Source organism: Salminus brasiliensis, chromosome 19 (genome assembly GCF_030463535.1).
Source record: "Salminus brasiliensis chromosome 19, fSalBra1.hap2, whole genome shotgun sequence".
NCBI lineage: Eukaryota > Metazoa > Chordata > Actinopteri > Characiformes > Bryconidae > Salminus > Salminus brasiliensis.
Window position 1 is genome coordinate 24071122 of NC_132896.1, and position 24526 is coordinate 24095647.

Here is a 24526-nt window from a genome sequence, read left to right on the forward strand (position 1 = left end):
ACCTTTCTGCATGTGTAGGTTTTATTCAGCATGGGTTCCACTTTGCTTCTCCAAACCTTTCCTCTGATTTTCTGTTGTAGCTGGCCAGGCTCCAGTCAGCTGTCTTACGCTAAAATAGCAACCGTAGTCGTTTGAGTCATGTCAGATACATTTTACTGCACACTTTGGCTCTTAATTGCAAAGGAGAACAGCTAAAAGCACTGTTGCATGAACTAAGAACCTGATTCATGGTGCTTTTAAAGTTAATGTTCTGTATTTAAAACCCATGTTGGTTTTCCCATCGTAATTGTTGTTCCTTCATTTTTATATAATTCTCGCTGATGAGTTAAAGACTGCTGCTTTGCAAAAATTAAAAGTCCTCCATTACTGCAGAGTTGAGCCTCTTTTGTTAATACTGAATATTTAAGGTTATTACTTTACTGCTTAACTGTCAGAAATGCAAGATTGGTACCCCATTACCATGTTAGTTTGACATCTCAGTTTATGTTTTCAGCCAGTGTGGTTTCTGAAGTGAGCATCATCTCAATTCAATCCACGCTTTCGTTCTAGGTCCTCTTGTTGGTCGTCAGATCTTCAGATTCAGTGAGGAGGGGCTGGTGAATGCTCGATTTGACTACAGCTACAACAATTTCCGTGTCACCAGCATGCAAGCCATGATTAATGAGACCCCTCTTCCCATCGATCTTTACCGTTACGTAGACGTATCTGGGCGCATCGAGCAGTTTGGCAAGTTCAGCGTAATCAACTATGATCTCAACCAAGTCATTACCACCCACGCCATGAAGCACACCAAGATATTCAATGCTTATGGGCAGGTGATTGAGGTCCAGTACGAGATACTTAAGTCAATTGCCTACTGGATGACGATGCAGTATGATAACATGGGTCGCACCGTCATCTGCGACATTCGTGTCGGAGTGGAAGGCAACATCACACGATACTCATACGAATACGATGCTGACAGCCAGCTTCAGACGGTCCTGATGAACGACCGCCCTCAGTGGCGGTACAGCTATGACCTTAATGGCAACATTAACCTCCTCAGCCATGGCACCAGTGCCAGGCTGACCCCACTCCGCTATGACCTCCGTGACCGCATTACCAGGCTGGGCGAGATCCAGTACAAAATGGATGATGATGGCTTTCTCCGCATGAGGGGGAATGACATGTTTGACTACAACTCAAACGGACTACTGGCTAGAGTTTACAACAAGGTTACAGAGGAGAGCGTACACTACCGATATGACGGACTCAGCAGGCGTGTGGCCAGTAGGTCCAGCAGTGGTCAGCACCTGCAGTTCTTCTATGCCGATCTGGCCAATCCAACCAGGGTCACGCACATGTACAATCACAGCAGCTCGGAAATCACCTCCCTCTATTATGATCTGCAGGGACACATCATCGCCATGGAGCTCAGCAGTGGAGAAGAATACTACGTTGCTTGTGATAACACTGCCACTCCACGAGCTATTTTCAGCAGCCGAGGGAAAATTGTCAAGGAGATTCTTTATACTCCGTACGGGGACATATATCAAGACTCCAATCCTTCCTTCCAGCTGATCATTGGTTTCCATGGCGGACTTTATGATCCCTTGACAAAGTTGATCCACTTCGGACGGAGGGACTACGACGTGGTGGCTGGCAGGTGGACTACACCCGACTACAACTTGTGGAGTGAGCTCAGTGCCAACCCGAAGCCTTTTAACCTTTACGCATTTAAGAACAATTGCCCAGTGGGGAACATTGAGGAGGTCACTCAGTTTACGACAGGTAAAAGCGCCCAGAACCCAGCTGTGTGTAGTGTATGCACAGTATGTGCACACTGACGCAGTACATAAAAGTGTTTAAAAAAGGGAACACCTCCCAGAATCTCCCAGTCAATACTAATGTATTATGTCAATTGTCATTATGTCATTGTGATTTTTAAAGCAAGTTTGACTTTGAACCCATTTAGTCTTTTGGGTATGAAGCTTTAACTAAGCACAAGTACAAGTAAGATACTGCAGTATCTCCAAAAAATTGTCCTAAGCTTTCCCATCAAAGCATCGACTGGTTTCAGCACACAAGATAAATCACAGCTGAGTGGGAAGAGAGACTGTTGTTTTGATGTTACAGCTCATATGGAACAGTGTTTCACTTCTTAAAGAATTCCCCTTTAAGCATAATTCATGAAACTATTGACAAGCAGAGAAGTACATATACTCTTGAGTGGGTTTTTGTCAATATCCTGGAAAAGCTGTATTACTTTTATGGAAATCTGATGCACATGCTTCGTTGGAAGCAGCCAATTACTTGCTTTTTTTCTTCCCCATCTGTGTTCCTTGCAAGCAGATATCGGCAGCTGGCTCCAGCTGTTTGGATTCCAGCTCCATAACATTGTGCCTGGATTTCCTAAGCCTGATGTTGCTGGCATGGAACAAACCTACGAGATGATGAAAACCCAAACCAAAACTCAAGACTGGGATGCCAGTAAAGTAAGGGATTTTAAGAGTTGGAATAGAATGTGTCTGTTTGTGTGTCTGTGTACATTTTAAGGTGTGTATAATATGTATATGTACATATTATGGCTACTTCCTAAGCCACATGCAAGTGCTTTTTCTTTCTTATGATGAAGGACAGCTAAAACTGATTTAGTGATGGGGCAACAAACACAAAGTTGGTAAACCAGGCTTTAAAAGGTGCCTCCCTCAACCAGATTAAACTTTATTCCTGCCACATTTCCTTTTGTTTCTGTTAAGTATGTGTGAAAATGTAGCATTGCTTCTGTTCTGTTCTGGTTTGGTTTCCTTCCCATGGTGGCTCAGCTCCTCCCCAGGGTGCTGCCACACTATACATGCATGAGCATACTTGTATGGAAGCAATGCACCAAGCATAGACCAAGTAAACGAAGTAAGAATGGACCAGCAAAATATTTTTCCATTGCAATGTGGTTAGGTAGATAACAATAGATGCTTATAGAGTTAGTTTTGCAGGAGGAAATGAGAATTAACTGATTTGAACTGGGTATGAAATTTACAAAAACTCTAAAGGGAGGGCTGTAATCACCTCAAACATTCCTAGAAAAGCTGTGAATTGAAGAACAGTCTGTAATGAATCATGCTTAAAAGCTCTGAATGATTCATTATAATCATTTTGGTTCCAAACACTGCCTTTTTTGCCCCTCAGTGGCATGAAAAAGATACATTTGGAAAATGAGCCCATCTAATTTTCATCTTCAACAAAAACAAATTGTCTTTAATAATCAAAATAGCAATAAATCTTTATCAACATTTACCCAATTTTAGTCCTATAATCCACCAGCATTCATTGTTTTTCCTGCAATATACAACTAACATTAGCTTTAGGTCAAATGTAATGCAAAATATAGAAACTTCTAAAGAGTCTCTAAGCACCAGTCTATTACCCTTTGAACACTGCAATCATATTGTCACTATTTTAGAGAAATATGTAATGAAATATGCATGTTTTTAGCCTATTAGGTATGCCAACTTTGCATGTACACTCAATGCCATTTTATCTTGGTATACATACTACAATACAATTACAATGACTGATTCCACTTTATTCTACTTTAATGCTAGTGATCCTCTAGAGCTTCATCAGTGGTTAGTGGAGCACAAGACCACTGTTGTCTGGATAACATTTTGTTGGTGGACTATTGTAAAACTAGCAATGACTCAGAAATATGCTAAACCCCAGCAATGCCCACACACCACACAATGCATAAGCCTACAACTACAACTTCTACTAGACATATACCCTCATTTTCCATGTCTACCATGTTATTGTCAGTGCAGTTCCGAGAAGGGTTCCCCACTCAAAGTATATGATTCCTGTGAAGGGAGGTGACTGGGCTACAGTCAGTAATTGTAAATCTACAATTACTAATTATCTAATTACAATTATCTAAGTGAACCTATATGTGAAGTGTTATTGATAAAATGGCTAATGCAATGTAGGTGTGCCTAATCAACTGGCATTTGTGTATTATTGAAGCTCAATAGTGATATGATAACATCCCACACAACAACCTGAAATAAGACATTGTGTTACACTTATCGGTTTAGAGATCCATGTGTTTGTGGTAACATGGAAGAATCTGTGTATAGATTTTTTATGATGGTTTCACTGTATTCGTTCTGTGGTCTCTCTGTGTTCACAGGTGGTCCTGGGTATTCAGTGCGAGCTCCAGAGACAACTTCGAACCTTTATCTCCCTTGATAGACTTCCTATGATTCCACCCATTGGCCGCCTGCAGCACTGCTTGGACCAAACACCACGCTTCTCCACCCTTTCCTCCATCTTTGGCAAGGGCATCAAGTTCGCTGTCCGAAATGGAGTGGTCACTGCGGATGTCATTGGCGTGGCCAGTGAGGACAGCCGTCGCATGGCCGCCATCTTGCATGGCTCCGTGTACCTGGTGGGACTCCACTTCACTGTGGATGGGAGAGACACACACCACTTCGTCAAGCTCGGGCCACTTGAGGAGGACCTGGCCGTCATGAGCAGCGGCGGTGGTGGCGGCGGGCGAATCCTGGAGAACGGCGTTAACGTGACAGTCTCGCAAATGACCTCATCGGCTGGCGGCAGGACCAGGCGCCTGGCCGACATCCAGCTACAGCAGGGGGCGCTATGCCTGAACGTGCGCTACGGCGCGTCAGCTGAAGAGGCCAGGGAGCATGTGCTGGAGCTGGCCAGGCAGCGGGCTGTGGAGCAGGCGTGGGCACGCGAGCAGGGCCGGCTGCTGGACGGGGAGGAAGGCAGTCGGCCGTGGACGGAGGCCGAGAGGCAGCAGTTGCTCTCCGGCGGCAAGGTGGCCGGCTACGACGGCTATTTCGTCCTGTCCGTGGAGCAGTACCTGGAGCTGGCGGATAGTGCCAACAACATTCACTTCATGAGACAAAGCGAGATAGGCCGGAGGTAACACTGGTCAAGCCCACACCTGCTGGCCCCTTCACCAAAGACTGCCTGTTTCTAGATTGATTTGTCGTACTGTTTCTACAAATATGGAAAAAAACAAGAGATCAGGGGAGCAAACCCCATCTGCCTTTAATTGTGACAAAATGATGGTATTTTATTATTGTTCCAGGTGGAGTTTCTAAAGTGGCACAAGCCTTTCTTTCCTTTTTTGATTTTCTTTCTCTTTTTCTTGTTTTTTTTTTTTTTTTTCTTTTTGCTGTGGCTTAGCTTTTTCTATGGAGGTAATCATTTTTTTTCCTCCTCCGAGAAAATGGTATTGTTTTTTTAACTCCTCCTCCTATTTATGAACATGTGGAGATGGAATGAAACAACGTCATAGAATTGGTATTGTATTATCCTTGTACCAACGTTAAACAAAACAAAGAGGAGCTGTTTTTTTCCTATTGGTTGTTCGCACTACATAGTACACCTCAGCGTAATATAGTTTACATTCTGTGCAAGAGAGGCCTTGTCAATTAATCATGAGAAGAAAGAATGAGCTGTACATGTTCTTGAAACATGTAACTGAGAAAGTCCTGCTGAACACTGACTAAAATTAGGTAACATTATAAAAACTGTCATAAAACTGATATTGTATATAAGCACTGAAAACAATGTACATAGCAAGTGCTTTAAAAAAAGTGCTAAAGATTTTAAATATGTTGTCATCCATACTGAAGTGTTAATATCATTAATGACTAGATGCAGAAACGTTTTTTCCAAGAAATTATACATGCTATGAAACTATCTGCCCTGGATCTCTGAGTAAAAGGAGCTCATTAAAGGTATTATGTGTATATTGCTGCATCCTTACACTTCATTTGTTGATACTCTTCTGTTTTTTCTCTGATCACGCAAGCAGTGGAGCATTTACTGCTGAAGCGTGATGCTGATCAGGTCACAGCAGAACAAAGAGGTCAGGGTTTCACAATGTTGGTGTTTTGCTTCAGGAGCATGCAAGGCAGTGCAGATGATGGTTTAAGTTGAAGATGACAGTATGCAGTGCTTTTGGGAGGCACCTTGCCAGCGCATTACTAGTGATCTGATGTTGCACTTAGCACTTCAGTGCCTCAGGGAAACTCCGTCCTGACACTTATGAGACTCCAACCGTAGGTGAAAGTCACTTAAAGGTCCCCCGGACCATGTTCATTTTTACCAAAGAAAAAAAAACAAACAGAAACTAAAGAAACCCCTGCATCAGACAAAGTGAATCACTGCAAGAGGATGTGAACGACACAAAGACCTGAAGAAGACAACAGCCCACCTGCACCACGCAGACGTCAAGAATGAGCACCAAAATCGAGAGCTCTTTCATGTGGTCCTTGAAGATCCACCATCAGTAATGCTGTGCTTCTGTTAGACTGACTGCAGAGTCCTTACTTTCTACACATCAGATTCACGTTCACATTTTCCGTGTATGACTCTTTGAGTTTCGGTAACAGTTGGAGCAGCAGCAGCTCATTAGAGGCCTTCATGCTAATTAAACTGTTGATCTGTTTATACAATTAGAGTCTGGGATAAAACGTGGCTTCTGATGTGTTGATAAAGAGCATTACACTGGCCTGACTGAAGTCGGCGGAAGGCCGTGATTCTGTGTTGCCCTGAGCCATGAGCTGTTTACAGCACTGCAAGCCTACAAAACACAGGTGTCAAATTAAATCTCTGCCTTAAAGCTGCGGTTTGGGTTAAAAAACTCACATGCATCAACGGTCATGAGAACGATCAATAATTAAAGTTTGACTGTAGTCCCCTGTGAGCTAAAAAACATGACAGAGTTTGATGAGCGTTTTCCAGTAATATAATGTTAACTAAGGGAGCTGATCAGGTATCAACACAGTTGTCACATATAGCCCTGCATCAGATCTACATAGTTCGCTGGCTGATCTAGCTAATGTTAGAAAACTAAGGTAAGGAAAGCTTCTATTTATTTATTTATTTACTTATTTATCAAGCACAAATTCTCACTCTTGTTCACATACAGCTTTTATCCCCACATAAATCTTGCCCATCCAAAGCAGTCAGCACATTCAGGTGTGGTAATAGATTGTGTACTAAATCCATATGCTTGTATATATTACATTTGATAAGATGCTCTTATCCATAGCAATTTACAATAGTTGGGGAGTTTAGCGTGAGACGTCTTATCCAGGGTCTTTTATTGGTCTGCCATGTGTAGTGATGGTACTTTACACAAATAAAAATGTACTGGGAACTGCATCAAAACCATTTATAATGTTATTGAAGAAACACTATTAAATTGATAATTAAATAATACATCTAAACAAAGTCTTCTAGCAACACAAATCCTCTATTGTCCTTTTAATTAAATAGCCAGTGTCAACTTTAAAAGAGATCTTTTAGTGGTATTACTTACATCTATGACCACCTTGAAGTTCAAAGGTACAAATGGTCCAGACGTGCCATCAAATGTTTCACATCCTTCCGTCTACCACCTCTGTTGCCGGGTTGCCAGCCACTCACCACTAGCAGCTAATCCATATCCTTTTAGAAAATGGTTCATTTTCAGTGTCTACTGTCTGCAGTCTATCAAACCTTTTTAGCAGTCTCAGTATGATCACATATGTCTACTCATGACCACCAGTTAGCATTGCATAAACCATCACACACTTTCCCCAAAACCAATTTATACTGTTAATGAACCTCAAATAGGTGCACTTACTTAGTGTCATAAAAAAAGCTATGTTGGATAGCTTAAAACAGTAGTAGCAGCCAATGTGAAGCCTGAGGGCACTAAACTTGCCCAGACTACATTTAGAATAAATTGGGGTACACTGTGTTAATTTGAATTCTGGTCAGTCTTGTTTAACTGACACTTAAGGATTATGTTGTCGTGCACAAGTTAAAAAAAAAAAAAAAATAGTAAGAATTGAAAATATGAATAGATAATTCATGTTAATGTGAATGGGGATGGCCGATAGACACATGACCTTTTATAAAGTGAAAAAAGATTTCTCGGTTTAGCTTAAACATGACAAACTTTTCCATCTACCTAAGCTTATGGCCTACAGTTAGCGTGGTGCATGCTTAACTGCTGTTTTTAAATACAGGCAAAACTGCTGCATAGCTACAAAAATCAGTAACTGGCATCGACTGGTTTTATTATTATGCTACTACTGTTTTAAGCTTTATATGGATGCAAAGTGTGTCACTGTTACAGTTACTTACACATAGAAGTGACGTAAGTATATTTAAGACAATAAATGATGATGGTGTAGGCCTGCACAGTGCTAATTGGTGACCATAAACCTCTGTTACGTGAAGCCTCATAGGTCAAGAAGACACAATATCAGACCATGAAAATGCATTGGCAAATAAGCTACATTTGAAAAAAAGGTAAAATTGTGCCAGTTGAATTTTTCACAGGGGTCAGTGGTCTGATGTGGTTGTGGGGGGAAAAAACTGTGTGCTCCAAAACACGCTCTCCTTCCTTCTTGATACATTGTAACTGCTCTGTTTAACTCTGCTTCTTTTCTTAGCTCACGTCTGCAACCTCTGAGGTCTCAATGGAAATGTCGGAAGCCATAAATATCCATGAGGCTACAAAAATCACCGTAAATAGACCTTTTCTGATTCTGTGTGATAAGGCTGATTTCGTTCCCGAGCATCAACATTGCTAGAATATTGAGAGTGCCGTTGCTAGGAAACGGGGTGCTCTTCCTGTGGCGGTTGTCTGGGCACTGTGCAGATTGATGCGATACTGTATGCTTGCATTGAAATCATTTGACTGCACACTCCTGGCTTCGGCCCAAAGTGAGGCTTTTGGTTCGGGTCTGTGGGTGTTTTTGGCTTCATCAAGAACTAGATGCATTTGGTTTGTGATGTTTTATAACACATTGATGTTCTTTCAGGAGAATGCCTTACTTTCAGCTCAGAAGGCAAGGTTCACAACAGGCATGCGTAAGAAGGAAGGTCAAATGAAAAACATTCAGTCTTTCCTGTACATATTTGCTTACATTTTTTAGAGGTGTTTTCTACAGATTGTTCTTTAACTCTCAGCAGAAGATTAAGATGCTCAACTATGAAAATCAGGTTTTATTTCACAGTATAACTGCATTCTAAAAAACACATGACATCTGTCAGACATGATTGTAACAAAATAATGTCCTTCCATTACTGAGCTGCCTGTTGTCCAATTGTCCATCATTGTACATTCATATTTCATATATATATAATATCTATATATAAATGCATGTTTAGTCCCACATTATTTGGAGAGATCCCTGTAGACTATCTACACAATTTCACAAATATTTAATTATTTAATTAACACAACATCTCAAAACTCATTAAATTCTTACTGGGGTTAGGGTTAGAATTTGGACTAGGTTAGGTTTAGGTTTAAGGTGAGGAAGTTGGAGGTGAATTTAATAGATAGTTAGTTGAATGCAAGGGAAAATTTAAGTAAGCATCTACAAAGTATCTACTGTGAGCTATACAAATAAAATGTTTCTGACAGACTCCTTTTCGGTTTTGTAACTCAGCTGCTCTTAAGCTCACTGTAACTATAAAATCACTATTAAACTGCATGGCAGATACACAAGCAAACTCAGAGAACATTGAGTATATACACATCCAAATAAGTACTGCCTATCAGTATTAAGAGTGGAACAGAAGAAAAGTCATTGTAAAGTCAGTGATTCTGATGAGCACATCCAGAGGAAAAAAATCCATAATGAATGCCACACATACTGCAACTTGTTAGTACGCTGAGGGCTGCATTCTGGACGTGTCGGGACCACTTTGGTAATTCTGAACAGTCACTGGGTAAAGCAGTGGAATGGCAATGCCTTGGTCCGGCTTCTCGAAGGCACTTATCAAATTCTTGACTTTCCGGAACAAGCGTTTCTGCTGACCAGGGGCCGTCTGCAAAAAGACAACAGAACATCACTTACCAGTTTGGACTTACTCAAAAAAAATCTCTTCCACGCAAATTGCAAACTGCACACTCATCCTGCAAATAAACTGAAAACCTCATTGAACGTGTGCTTTATAAGTTTGGTCAGTATTAAACCTTTTTATTAATTTCATACCTTAAAACATTGTTTTGCATTTGAGAAATTAATCTGATGAGTGCAGAGCCTATTACCGCTTCTCTTTTTAGCATGCCGTCTGGGCCCAAACTATGACCACCACAAACAGCTTATATAGGCACACCCCGTGGAAACTGTGGTTTTCTCTAGTGAGGTCTCGCTGCTTGTGAGGGGCTGCGCTATCGTGATATAGCTTTTTTTTCAGAGATGAAGAGATGTGGCTTACTTACAATGCAGCATGTAGGCTGCAAGTGAAACTTGACCACTGATAATCATTAAAATTTATCTTGTTTAGTACCATCAAATGGGAAGTACAGTGCTGCCTAATAAATTAACCAATTTATAAATAACAATGTTTTAAGTAATAATAATAATAATAATTATTATTATTATTATTAAAACTTAACTTTAAAACTCACTCAGAAACTTAACTTACAAAGTTTCTGACATTGACCAATGTTTTCTTAGTTGAGATTTGTTCAAATTACTAGAAAAAAAAATGGAATCAAGCCTTATAAGAGCTGTAAACAATTATGTGGTTTAAAAACACATTTTTAACACATTTTACTTTTTTGGGGGGGAGACTTTTCTTAAGGACAATTTTAAGATGATTCACTGGAAGATATTGATAAATTAAGTCCAGTAAAATTAACCTAATTTCTGTTTAATTTAACATTAATTTCTGTTCAACATTAATGAAACAATTAACATAAAATTTATTCATACTGACATTTTATTTTTAGAACTGGTGTTGTTGTTATATGCATATATATCTATCTATATCTGTTATATGCATACATCTAATGTTAATCATTTTAGTCACAGTGATCCAGAAATATAATCACACATGGCACATATTTCACTGTTTCTGTAATAAACTGTCACAAGTGTTTGGTCTGTGTCTCAAAGTTTGTGGCTTGATGCGATGTTTGCAAATAATCCAGTCAATACTTTATATATAACTATATATATATATATATATATATATATATATATATATATATTGCTATATGGGCTAAGATGCATTATTTTGTTCATGAACAATCACCGTTAAGTTAGAATTAATGTAGGAGTTGCATGAGCCACTTTTTGCATAGTGTGACAAAGAAAAATGACATGCTCTTCCAAATGCTATATTTGTAAAGAGTGCATCTGTAGAAGTACAATATACTGATACTTTACAGCTTGAATATGATGATCCAAAGTGGGTATTTGGCTGAGCTTTCTTCGCATGAACGGTAAATTAAGTACATTAAGGGGCAAGGCTGAGCTGGTAGAGATGTAGAAATTTACAGTCATTTCTGTTTTCCGACCTGGCCTCGTTTGCCAGTAAGGCAGTGGTTAAGGATTGTTTGTAGTTGCCGCACTCCTTCAGGTTGAATTGCATAGAGAGTCTCATTATTATTATTATTTATTTATTTATTTAAATTGTAATTAAACACAGAATGTGTTATTCCCTTAAACAGCCTATGGCCCACTGCCAGTCTAAAAGTGTTCTTACAAAGTTCTATTACCAAAGAACACCCCCACCCGTATGTACACAAGTCCCTGTAGTTACTTTAGTGTGTCATAATCCTGTATTCTGTATTAAGGTGTTAACTTACTTTACTTATTCCTTTCTTTATTTTAATTCACTCATGTAATTCGTCCCTTACTGATTATCCCACCGCCTTCTCTATAACTGACATGTTGGTGTACTATTTCCTTGAATATATGATTTTCCTGACATTGAAATTGTTTTACTTTATTTGATTTGTCACTGCAAATGATCTGGCTACTGTACTGTCAGATCACTCGCTGTAATCCTGTCACAGTTGTTGGATTGCCATTGTTTTTTTCTTGGCTTGTGCATATGTTGTAGATCAGCTAAGAAACAATAATGTGGTATGCAAGAGCAAAAGCAAACAAAACACTGTTTTCAATGAGCTTTAAAACAAAGGAAGTAGTTTTTGGTGGTTTCATTTGCAGGATGTGTTTCTGTTTTACCTCTGTTCTCTGTTCTCTGTTCTGACATTCAAAGCTCTGTTTGTGCTCATTGGAGAAATGTCTGTGCAAACTATGGACATGTAGTGTGAACAAATCTTTACATCTTTATAGGAAAGACTTTATTTGGATGCACTGATGCAGAGTGTGTATGTGTATGTGCATCTCAGACTAAGTCAGCGAGCCATGAGTGTGTAAAGTAATTCTACGTTGCTGACGGGTCACTGCGTGACAGACGCAAGAGATTTCATGAGAAAGCTTTAGACTGGACCAAACTCTCACCTCTGCTGCCCAGGAGCCTCCATTGTTCTGCTGGAGCCGGTAAGTGTAGACTAAATCGTTGCACCTGTCAATTCAATGTCACAGGGCCAAATCATGCTCATGTCAAAGCAGCAGAAAGTCCACACTATTACAAGCAACTGCAAAGTCCCCCAAGTTGTTAAGTCCCCCGAAGTACCCCCCTCCACACCCCCACCCCCAAGCACTGAACATTTCAGGACCTGTTCCACTTACACTTGACTGTCAAAGTAATGACTGTGTGTGGAATATTTAAGAATCCTAATAAGCAAGAAAGTCTTACAAAAACATTGGCTACCAATCCTGTATGCTGAGCCTGGATGTGAGCCGCATTCAAAATCATCAGAGTTACAACTATATAAAATGTATATATTATATTCATAATGGCTACCAAATAATTTTACACAAATTAACTTTTAAATGATAACACTGACATTCAGAGCCAGTTTTCTGCCCAGACATTAAGCTTGGTCCTAGACTGCATTTTCCTTCAAATGGAGAATCACTATTTAGATTGTGCTGTAGGCCTAATCTCTATCTGGGAAACTGGCCATGAGAGTAATTAGACCCTTCAGTCACCCCACAGTTTTGTAGCTACTCTCCGAAAAAAAGGTACCAAACTGTATCTTGTGAGTACAAACACTTGTCCCTGGACATCTTCAGTACTTTTAGATAGGGAACATAATTCATAATAAATATGAATTATATACATATGAATGATGTAATCATAACTCCCTGCACCCTGGCATGACTGAAGGCTTTTTATTTTGTTTAAGGACAAATGTGTACTTTTCCCCAGGCATTGGGAACCTATTTAAGGTGCACAGCTGTCGAAGAGCTTTGATGGTGCATTTACAGTGTTTGTATTCTGGAGACAGCCCCCTTAATTCCAACAGTGTAGAAACTGCTCATTAATTTCACTGAATTATCTGGTGATGTTCCTAAATAATATGTTTCAAAATTATTAACTGAATGACAACCTGCCCTTGGATGGTTAAAACCTAAGTACAGGTTTCCCAGACAAATAATAAACCTTGTTTAATAGAAGGAAAACACAGTCTGTACTTTGGCATAATCCTTGTCCTGGAAAGAAACCCTTAGACTAATTAAACCCTTCAATTACTCAATTTAATGTACACAAGTGGACCTCAAGGAACTCTGAAGATGCACTACCACCACTACCATTTTTTTCTAACTGCATTATTGCCATTTTAGTTGCATAGTAGTGCGTAATGTATGACTGTTACTAGCTAATGAGAAAAAGGTCTTAATGACTAAATATGCCTAGGGGTCAACAGGTTAAAAGGTAAGTTAAATGTAAAGAAAGTGCAGATGCTGCTGCACGCTGGACTTACAGCACGCATAGGCAGTAAGCTCCAGGCACGCTCTCGCTGTCTCGGATTAAGTAGCTGCCATCTTTGCCTGCCTCCCATAGACGCCTCTCGCAGGTCTCGCGGCTGATGGCCCCATGATAAACAGGCAGCGATTCCATCTCTCTTTCTCTCTCTCTCTCTCTCTCTGTCTGTCTGTCTTTCATACACACATCTGCCACACCATGAGTTATTTGTTCCTTGAACAGGAAATGATGAAAGAAGCAGGAAATCGCTTCAAAGACAAAAAAAGAAAGAGATTTTCCGCAAGAATAGGTAGCATGTATGGAAAATGTCAGTTGAACACTTTGCTAGTGTGATTCGAGATAAGGCCTGGGTTTTGCACTGTCACTCTGCAAAAATGCACGGTTGCAGCGTTTTCAGGATTTGCTGCAAAGTTTGGTTTACACATTCGGAGCAGGAGCAGGCTGTGAATAGTGTACTGTAGGTTTTGTAAGAATGAGTTGATAATGTACATAACATAACTGACATAACTGTGATTTCTAACTGAGAGAACTGATGTCTTGGCACACTGTGATGATGATATTGAATATACCACAATATTTTGTAAGACAGAGGATCAGTTGATGTTCAAGTTAGCATTACCATTGTTTGAAATGCTGGCACATTTAAAGATAGACAGACAAATAGAATACAGATAATTAGTTATACTTTCATCCATCTTTCCAAGAACTCACTGCAAGTTTGTTTACAGGGACAGTAAAACAAGCTTTAGCGGAAGTATTTCGAGAAATGATTGCGAGACAAGCCAGTGAAACTCGCCTGAACATGTATGATTCATAATTTTTTATGGTTCCTGGTGCAGATAAAAGATGTGAATGTGAAGAACATTTTACCAGTTTAAAGAATCTTTATCAAACTCACGCATCTCTTCTACAAAAAGGGTTCTTTAGGGAACCAAAAGTGATTCTTCCATGGCATCTCTCGAACAACCATCTAAAGAACCTTTAGAGTGCAGACTGTGTCTCGCTGAGCTGTTTACACCTTGCATTTGACTCATGTCCACGTTGTATATGGACATACATTGACTGGATTCCATGTACACCTTTCACAAAAATGTGTCCCCTGTGTGACCAGAAAGGACTTTTTCTTCCCATGGAAAAACATAAATGTGTCATTTTTAAAATGTGCCAAAGTACAGTCGATTACAGACACTTACATGCTAGTCAGCACTCGGCAGGCACATCTCCTTGTACAATTGTATGCTGTAACTTGGCTTTTTTGTAAGGTCGAAACTTCACAGATCACGGATGAGTTTGGTCAGGTAGTACTGCACTGTGGCTGTTCACACTTACTACAGTTAGATATATGTGTTAGATTCTTTGATCAAGGGCTGAGGTTAGAGTAAATGTTAGATTTGAGGTTAGAGAACCTTATGGTGAGTTTAACTCCTTAAAAAGCCTATGGTCTGTTGGCAGGCCAGAAATCTTATTACAAACTTCTGTTACCAAAGACGAGCCCTACCAGTTTGTACAGAAGTACCTGTGATTACTGAATAACCTTAGTGTTATAAGCCTTTCTGTGTTAAGGGGCAAATAGATATGCTGAAAAATAAATAATGCTGAAAGGTAAGCATCTGCAAAGCATGTACCTATAAAGTATTGTGTTATAATAATAATAATGATGATGATCTGTAAAATATTTAATATTACCTCATTATTATACATTTTAAACTGCTAAAGTTTTAATATACAAAAATGCAGTAATCGACATAGTACCATCATGTGAAAAAATAGGACACACCTTAAAAACCCTTTTCTTTTATGAAACATATGAATATTTGATGCCACCATTGCAACAAGTCAGTTCATGAAATATTCCCTTCTAAATATTCTACCATTATCTGTGAATGTCTTTATAGAAATGTGAAAGCGACAGACCATGTAACGTTACAGAGCAGGGTCGCCGAGAGCCAAGGAGTGAAGCACACCGCCATGGGACTGTGAAAATGTGTTCTGTGCAGTGACAAACTGTACTTCTTTATCTGACATTCTGACAGGGATACGAGGATAATGGAGGGATAATGCTATGGGGTTGTTTTTCAGAGGTTGGTCCAGAGATCCACTGAAAGAAGATCTGCTTCAGCATACCAAGACATTTGGATGCTTCCAACTTTGTGAAAACAGTTTGAAGAAGCCTCTTTTCTGTTCCAGCGTGCCCCGGTGCAGTGCACCAAGCAAGGTCCATGAAGTTGGTCCATGGTTGGGTGAGTTTGGTGTGGAAGAACTTGTCTAGCTTGCAAACCCATCAAACACCTTTAAGATGAAATAAAATGGATTTTGCATGCCAAAACCCTTTCTGTCCAACATCAGTGTCTGATTTCACAAATGCTCTTCTGGATGAATAACTTCACCCACACACGCTCTAAACTCTTGTAGAAAGCCTTCTCAGAAGAGTGGAAGCTGTTATAACTGCGAAGGGGAACCAACTCCATATTAATGTCTATGAATATAGAATGAGATGTCATAACATCTGTAGGTGTAATGTGTAGGTATCCTAATTCTTTTGTCCATGTAGCGTAACTCTTGCCACAGTTGCTGTCAATTACACTCATCTATTGTCAAAAAAAAAAACTGTACAAGTTGATTTTCAAGGGGAGACTTTGGTTCTAAAAGTCCTGTCTAGGTGGTCTCTAGCAAATTTTAGTCTACCATATGTTTAAATATGATAAAAAGATGTAAACTGACTGTAAGGGTCAGTTTACACCTGCCATTAATGTGCATTTTTGGTAAACACCCTCAAAATGCATTGTAAACAGATTATGATCGGATCACTCAAATCACATACAGAGGCGGTTAGAGACAAATCTCGTCTCTATCTTTAATTCCAGTGTAAACAGAATGGGTTTTCTGTCATATGATTGTGCCAGACAAGTGGAAATACATTAAGAAGAGGAATAATTACTGTGGACCTTGTCTTCACTTGTTCTTTCTCCTTTGCTCTTGTGTGTGTGTTTGTGTGGAATGTGAGACACCACAGCATTGTAGAACCCCCAACATTCCTCTAAACTTTTACAGTCTCCCGGAGCAGGACCAATCTGATTAGAAACTTGTTTGCAAGAAGTAAAACAGAAATGGTGTGCTTTTTTTAATGGGAAAGTAAAACCGGATCTCACGTGGTGACACTAGGGGCGCATTTTAATTGGTAACAGAGTGTAACTAGAATCTGGTCAAAGTGTATCCAGAGACTATCCGGATACAAAAAGCATGTTAGTGCCAGGTGTAAATACGCCCTATGTGTTCTTATTCTACAAGATAACAGTAATCATTCACAATGAAAAGTGAGTCCAACCTTTGAAATGAGTATTTCTAGACATGATTGTGAGAAGAATCTATCATTGTTGTCACAGATGCACAAGTTTACTGGCTGTGACTGAAAGAGGCTGTGTAAATTACTTACACCTAGTATTAAAGTGAGTGGCAGACTATTGAAGGAATCTGAAGGAATCTTTATGGCATGGCATTCTAATTTCAACCATAACTGTAATTCAATTGGAGTTTTATTTTTGTTCCAATACTAGAATTAGATGGAAATAGATGTGAAACTTTTTAATGTAGAAGGAGTGATGTCCTTGAACCTGTTCTGTATTCATACGAAATTATAGTTTATGTTATTTTCCTATCTTTACTTTTTTTTGCATATTTGTTTGATTTGTAGTTATGATTTATGATTGTTATTTGTTTTGTATGTTAAGTATGTCGGACCCGAGGAAGAATAGCAGCTAATGGGGATCCAAATAAACAATAAAACAATAAACAAGACTGGCACAAAAATTAAACACTTTGGTCACAGTATAGAGGCATATATGAAGACGAGCATGAGCGAGCATGATCTGAAGCTAATCACTACACTACACACTGAATCTTACTGCATGATAACCAAAATATATATGTTTGGGCCGCATACACAGATACTACAGGAACTACAGGGATATAGGCACACTTTTAGATGTCAAGCATCCTTGAAAGAGTGCATTCTTTATTGTTTATGTAGTAAACTAACACATATCATCAGTAGATTTTTCCCCAGTAATGCCACAATCATCTGTGGTTGGGAGTCCAAATAAGCATAGAATGCCCCCTACCCCTCATTACTGGATCTGGTGCTTGAGTCTGTTAGCAAAACTGGTAGTTATCATTCACTTCCAAACTTGTTGTGCAGTGACGGTGATTAGGATACAACAAAAAACAAAACAGTGACATTAATCATTACAGTGAAAAAGTAAGTATTTAAACTACATGTACATTTGTTTAAAAGCACTATTACATTACAGTTTAATAAGGATCAGCCTAACGGCAGCAGCATCACCTGTAGACTGAGTTTATTTACAGTTTGTGTTTGTGTCCTTATCTGCTCTTCATACTTCAACCCCATGAAATTGAATTGTGGAATTGTGACCAGACGCTGCTGTTGATGTATTTCATCTTGACCTTCTGCCTTTTAAATGATACTCACAGAACTAGTTGTCTGTTAATAGCGCCCTGTTTGCAGGTAAAAAGTCTGCCACTGAATCCATGTAGATGAGCAGGCAGTCTTAAACTGACTGTATTACTAGTCTTTTGGATTAGGTCATCAGTAATCTGTAACAGTGTTAAAGTAACCGTCCCAATTCTGCCAATGGCGTTGCATTAGCGGCACTCTGAAAAACTGCTGTGGCACATACTACTCTTTACCATACCAGCAGAGAAATGACTGAAAGTTGGGGATCCAAATAAATCAAATGAATAAAATTCCATTTAAAAGGGAATTCTGTTTTTGTTTTGTTTTTTGTTTTTTAATATTTGAGGTTTCAAAAATGGTTTTACATAGTAGATAAAATTTCTTTATTCATGTGTGAAGAGTACATTTCTATACAGTGAACCACCCTACATCAAACCACTCTTTGGTGGCTTGCATGACTTTCATCAAAATTCCCCTTTTGAAAAAAGAATATTCCGCTTATTATCTGTCGTTTTGTCTCAACCAAGAGTAATTCTTTAAATCGTGCTCAAGTTAGCATTTAAAAATGACTTTTCACATCCATCCATCCACCCATCCATCAATCCATCAATCTTCCTGCTGGTCAGTGTCACGAAGGGTCTGGAGCCTACCTGGATCTTTGGATGAAGGTGACTTTAAAATCATATCTATTTTTTTTATCCAATAAAAGGTTTAGTCTTACGTCTATACCCCACAAATCATTCAAATTCCAGCTAATTTAGAAGAACACTGAGCTGACAGCTGGGGAGAAACAGCTCGAGCATACAACTTATTTCACTTTTTTATGAAGAAAACAGCTCAATTTCAGGCCTGTTTTTGCACTGAGACTTAACACAGGATGCCAGCGGCCGATGTGTTTGAGTCGTTTCGGAGCTGCTGGTTGCGGTCCCACGCTTCATGTCAGTAATGATGAGTACTGTGTGTCTGCTGATGTATCCGCTCGCTTTTAATGATGTTTATGGCTAGCAGGCTGTGTGCATGCATCTCTAATGCCATTGACATGGCTTGTTAAGCTTTGCCCGAGCTTCACAGCTCACGGGAATCCATTAAACCCGAAGATTAGCTAAAATAATCTCCCCTCTCTCTTGCAGTTGAACGCCTACTTACACTTACAGTTTTGTTTAATTTCAGTGGAACCAGAAAAAATGGCAGGAAAATGTTATTTTCAATAAATAAAACATAACAGGAAATTACTAGCATACTGTGTTCTCGATTCTCACGTGTTTCTCCTTTAAAAGACACCTTGCTCAGATGATCTTGTCACATCTGTCCCTGAGAAACGTTTGTGAGAAATGGGCGCGACTGAACCAGACAATTATGATGAAATGTCTCCCTCTGATGGTTGAAAAATGTAGGTTCTATCAGATTATTATTATTATTATTATTATTATTATTATTATTATTATTATTATTATTTTAAACCACTGTTCTTCAAGGTGACTGTTGGCTCCAGTGTTGTGTTTTTACACTGCAAAGAACATTGCAAAAAAATTTATTTAACTGTAAACAAATATGTAAACATCCGCCATGCAACATGGAATACTAGCAACGTGTGCGTTCTCCTTCCTATCCTCAGGATATTCCTACACTGGTTCCAGAAGATTACAAGATTTCAGATTGTGCAACAACTGTACTTGGGAGGATGCCCACAGCTCGCTCATGCATTGGCCTTCGGGAAGGAGAATTAAAGCGTTAAGAGAGTGAAACATTCACCATAAAAATGCTGAGGGCAAGTGCGTTACAGACGTCTGGTCAAAATTGGAGGAATGTGAGGGGGTGGTCCTCAATATATACCATCTGCTGGGCCTTAATCCTTGCTGTTGGGCCACTTGTACTAAATCAGACTTCCAGGGGTTTGTAGAACAGCTTCTATCGCAACTTAATGAAGAGTGACAAACATGCAGAAGACTGTTCAGAGTAACCTCAAATTTATTATGAGTACAGTAACTTTACAGATTATTATCTTTATATGCTGGTGTTATAACAGCTTTGTTCTATGCATTTGCCTCTGAAAAACAAAAGACAGCTCAGTATTTAGACCAATAATGCAAAGCAGTCCTAAATGGTAATTTCACATTTTTTAAACATTTGCAAAATTCTATTAATTTGATATAAACAAGGACATCCAGAGTGGATTGTTTTACAGAACAGTTCATTGTGAAGAAACCTTTTGACACAGATACTTGGTGGTAAACCTATAAAATTACATTTCCTTTGGACACTCTGATTGTGGTGCATTACCCTACATGGACCTCACTTTTTAAAATTTTACATCATATCTCAACACTATAGTAAAACAATGTATCAGGCAAGGTTTTGTAGCAATTTTGCATTAAAGCTTTAAAAACACCAGAGAGACTCAACAGCCATAACATTAATACCACCTAATTACAGGTTGGTCCCCCACATGCCTCCACAACAGATCAGATTATCCAAAGCATAGACTCCACAAGATCTCTGAGGGTTTCCTGTGGAATCTGAAACCAGTACAGTAGCAGTAGTCCTATTGTTTAAGTTTGACCCTGTTACCGATTCACTGGTCGTCGTTTCTTAAAAGACGAGTTAAAAAAAGGTGAGTTATCTCCAACAGTCTTTATCTGACACTAATTACAAGTGCTAAATATATGTACCAATGTCCGTAGTTCATGGACAACACTCACTCTTTAAGGTCCATGATCTCCCTTCACACTGTACCATTCTCTGTAACAGCTAAGTCTTTGAGGTCACTAAGCTTCCTAGAGAAGGAACTAAGTCTTGTGCTGAAGGAGCCTCGCTTTTGGGACAAATTAGAGGAATGAGTTTGAGTCAGTCCTCCTAACTGCTCTCGGAAGTGGTTGCCCACGAAGCAGTAAAGGAAGGGGTTGATGGCACTGTTAGAGAAGCCCAGGCAGATTGTAAAAGGTAACCCAAGACTGATGGTCTGCCCCACCTTACAGGCATCCACAACTCTGAGACTGACCAGCACATCCAAGAATGTGAGCATGTGGAAAGGAAACCAACAGAAGAAAAAGGCCAGAACCACTGCACCCACCATCTTGAGGACTTTGTCCAGGTTGCTGGTGCTCTTGTCCAGGCCAGGGGCTGTTAAAAGATGTCTCCCGATGCTGCAATAACAGCTAGTGATGATGGCGAAGGGCACCAGGAAGCCCAGGATGTTCTTCATCAAAGCCAATCCCACAAACCAGCTGGGGCTGTAAAAGTGGATTACGCATGCGGTCACATTGCCGATGTGTAGAGTGTCTCGGAACATCATAGTTGGAATGGCAGTCAGTCCTGCAGCAAGCCACACTAGAAAGCTCACCACTCGGGCTCTACACAGGTTTCTACATCTCTGGGATTTGAGTGGGTAGACAATGGCCATGTAGCGGTCCATGCTCATACAAGTGATGAAGAAGATGCTAGCATACAAATTGAGGGTAAGCAGACCCCCACACAACTTGCACATGAGTCGACCAAAGATCCAGTCATAGTCAAAAGAGTAGTAGACCGCCCAGAAGGGAAGACTTAGGAGGAAGAGAAGGTCAGACATCGCAAGGTTGAGGATATAAGTGTTGGCCACTGTCTTACGGCTGGAAGTCTGACAAAGGACAAATACCACAAGTCCGTTTCCAATAACACCCAGGGCAAAAATGATGCTGTAGATGGCTGGGATTAGGATATTCTGGTGTTGGACTGGGGAGCTTGGCTGGCAGGCTGAATACAGTTCATATTCCTCCCGTGATATGTTGTCCAGTGATATGTTGATATGAAGTGATCCAGTCATATTGGAATCCTGTCTGTGCTGTGATTGGCTGTGTATATAGAGGAAAATCAGTTGCATTAAAGTACAACCACTACTGATACAGTTCAAGTTCAAGTAATTAAGTAACACAGTTCAAGTAATTGCCAAAGTAAAGCACTGAAAATAGAATGAGATGATTTGGAGCAGCAAGATACATACAAGCATACAAGATCACTATACTCAATGCCAAACATGGGCTAGACGGTTATAAAGCCTTACACACTGAGGAGTGAAGCAGTGGAACTGTCTTATTTGGTGTAATAGAGCTCCATTTAGTATCTTTGGGATGAGTTGGAGTGGAGACCGACAACTAATCACCCAGCATGAAAAACTAACATCATTAATGCTTGTTCATGAATGCAATCAATTGCCATTGTAAGGTTTCAAAATCTAGTGGAAAGTCTTCCCTGAAGAGTTCAGGCTGTTAACTGCAGCCAGAGGAGGATAATACTCATATTATTACCCTTAATTTGACAAGAAATGCTGGCTTAGTTAAATGGTGTCCACTAACCTTTGCCAATGTAGTGTACTACAGACAATTGTATTTATTGAGGGAAAATAAAACATACTATGAATAAAAAAAACAACAAATGTGTCATAACCTAATTGTACACACCAGTCATATACTTAATGTGTTAAATTAAACAAAGAAACAATAAATGTACATTAACATTTCTCTGGAAGTTCAGTACTTATTTTCACATCAACAAAACATGACAGGGTGCTCAACATTTTGATTATGACTGTATACAAAATAGCATCCGATATTGTTTGTTTTTCTATTCTCTGTTCGGTTTCAAATATTTCTAGACATTTTAAGTTAATTTATATACAAGAGAAATCTCACGAAAAGTAATCTGTAATTTAGACAAATCAAGAACTTGTTGACTAATTTGTGGACAACAAATAATAACTAAGAATGCAAACAAATTACCTTGCAGTCCTTGAATCCTTGAGAAATCTGAGGACACTAGAAGCCCCTTGTTGGCTTTTATATCCTAGCACTCCCCCACGAAGAACTTGACGCACAGCTGGATACGTGCCAGAGGCATCTGTGAAGGAAAAATGCTTCAGCTCTCCCTGTTTCTCGTGCTGCAGTAAACTCAGCTAAAGTGTTGAAGAGAAGGTGAAAACAGAGAATCAAATCAACATGTCACAGTCTTTTCTCCATGAATGGAGAGTTGCTGGAGCTTGCTGGAGCCCAGTTAGGCGTCCAATAACATGGCCAACTGCAGTGCTTTTTGGCTAATCGGGCAGAACTAACACACCAACCTGGCTGCATCCTCCAAGTTAAGAAACCTTAGATTCAATATTGCGTGGTGTACTGAACTTTTGGAGATGGGCCATTGGTCGGCTCAATTACAATGGAACATTTTCCTCCCCTTCTGGAGTAAATTGTGAAACAGTTACACAACCGTAGAGGAAATGAACTCAGAAAAACTAGGGAGAGCAGATTCCCTCCAGTGGTTTTATTAAGGTCTCTTTGGAAATTTAATGAAGACCATGTTTACCTCCATGTGTCTGGTTACAGCACTAAGCCTTTGATCAATGAGTGAAAGTACTGATGAAGCGGGTATTAACAGCTTTTAAGAATTTCAATGATGAAGGGAAAGAAAATCTGTGATATATAATATGTACAGCAAACAATACAATGCAATGCAACATTATGTGTTTTTTACTATAAATTATTTTATAATTGTTGGAGCCAGTTTTTTTTTTCAGCACCTACTGCTTATGCACAATTCAGCCAAGTGAAAGCCCTTACAGTTGCAACAGTCATTAGAAAAATCTTGTAACTTTATGCAACCACAATTAATTCAATACAGTTCTTAGTTCCTTAAACCAGATTTGAACCTATTTAACAACATCAAATATCTGTAAAAAAATATATATATATTACCAGCATGTGCATGACATTTAACATATAATCTTGTCTCCAGAATGTTAGGCTCCAAATGAGAATGACGTAAAGCCATTAGGAAAGGTTTCCTATCATTCACTACAAATCAAATGCCTTTATTTGATCTACATATGGAGCCCAGCTGTTTCTTAACAGAGATACAGGTGCTGTCGTTACTGAGATAACAAAGCCAGACAGACACAATAACTGTCTCTCTGTGCAAAGAAACCATGGCCATGTCACTTCAAGGCTGCCTGTATTTGGCATGTGCTGCATAAGTAGGCTCATCCTGTAGACAGCAAGGTCACACAGGACACAGCTCACATTTACTGACCTGAATCTGACATTTATGAGTCTGACGACGCATAAAGGGCCTCTTGTGTAAAAGCTGGACTGGGTTTTTATTATCTGCAGGCTTGACAGAGCCATAATTCCTAAAGATGCGAAAGATGTTAAGAAGTGAAAGCTAGACATGTATCAATTCTAAATGTACAATTTACATGATTTTGTACACTTGGGTTTGTTGTGTCCTATACTGCAATGTATGTATGCAGCAATATGGCAGTCACCTCCATCCTGATACCTGTCATTTCACAAAAGGAAAGCTATTTACCCTTGAATAACAGCTAAAAACACAGGATATACATACAAATTCAGCTCTAAACATTACTGTGGAGAAAATTAA

General features: G+C 39.4%; 3 protein-coding genes across 6 annotated transcripts in view; 1 reads left to right on the forward strand and 2 right to left on the reverse strand.

The window, feature by feature from the left end:
• LOC140540747 (teneurin-1-like) overlaps positions 1–5756 on the forward strand; it is a 260632-nt gene extending 254876 nt beyond the window's left edge. For all 4 annotated transcript variants that reach the window (XM_072663175.1, XM_072663174.1, XM_072663173.1 and 1 more), the window contains 3 exons: positions 550–1770; positions 2332–2474; positions 4163–5756. In XM_072663175.1, coding sequence (XP_072519276.1) covers positions 550–1770; positions 2332–2474; positions 4163–4924 — 2126 coding nt within the window. In that variant the 3' untranslated portion in view covers positions 4925–5756. The remainder of the gene's footprint in view (positions 1–549; positions 1771–2331; positions 2475–4162) is intronic.
• A 3241-nt stretch (positions 5757–8997) lies between these two features.
• Positions 8998–13812, reverse strand: sh2d1ab (SH2 domain containing 1A duplicate b). The gene is made up of 3 exons (XM_072663382.1): positions 13646–13812; positions 12276–12339; positions 8998–9843 (listed from the first exon to the last, which is right to left on the reverse strand). Exons 1-3 carry the CDS (start codon positions 13780–13782, stop codon positions 9679–9681), a joined length of 366 nt encoding a protein of 121 aa, XP_072519483.1. The 5' UTR covers positions 13783–13812; the 3' UTR covers positions 8998–9678.
• A 6254-nt stretch (positions 13813–20066) lies between these two features.
• LOC140541023 (type-2 angiotensin II receptor-like) lies at positions 20067–22955 on the reverse strand. Its single transcript, XM_072663530.1, has 2 exons — positions 22876–22955; positions 20067–21951 (listed from the first exon to the last, which is right to left on the reverse strand). Exon 2 carries the CDS (start codon positions 21921–21923, stop codon positions 20844–20846), a length of 1080 nt encoding a protein of 359 aa, XP_072519631.1. The 5' UTR covers positions 21924–21951; positions 22876–22955; the 3' UTR covers positions 20067–20843.
• Between the last annotated feature and the right edge of the window lie 1571 nt (positions 22956–24526).

Bases quoted from the DNA above. Each gene is read 5' to 3' on its own strand.
- sh2d1ab (XM_072663382.1), bottom strand. From the start codon at position 13,782: ATGGAATCGCTGCCTGTTTATCATGGGGCCATCAGCCGCGAGACCTGC. The intron at 12,340-13,645 runs GTAAGTCCAGCG...TTGAATTGACAG, and splicing joins GCTTACTGCCTATGCGTGCT to GTGCAACGATTTAGTCTACA. The intron at 9,844-12,275 runs GTGAGAGTTTGG...GTCTTTTTGCAG, and splicing joins GAGGCTCCTGGGCAGCAGAG to ACGGCCCCTGGTCAGCAGAA.
- LOC140541023 (XM_072663530.1), bottom strand. From the start codon at position 21,923: ATGACTGGATCACTTCATATCAACATATCACTGGACAACATATCACGG.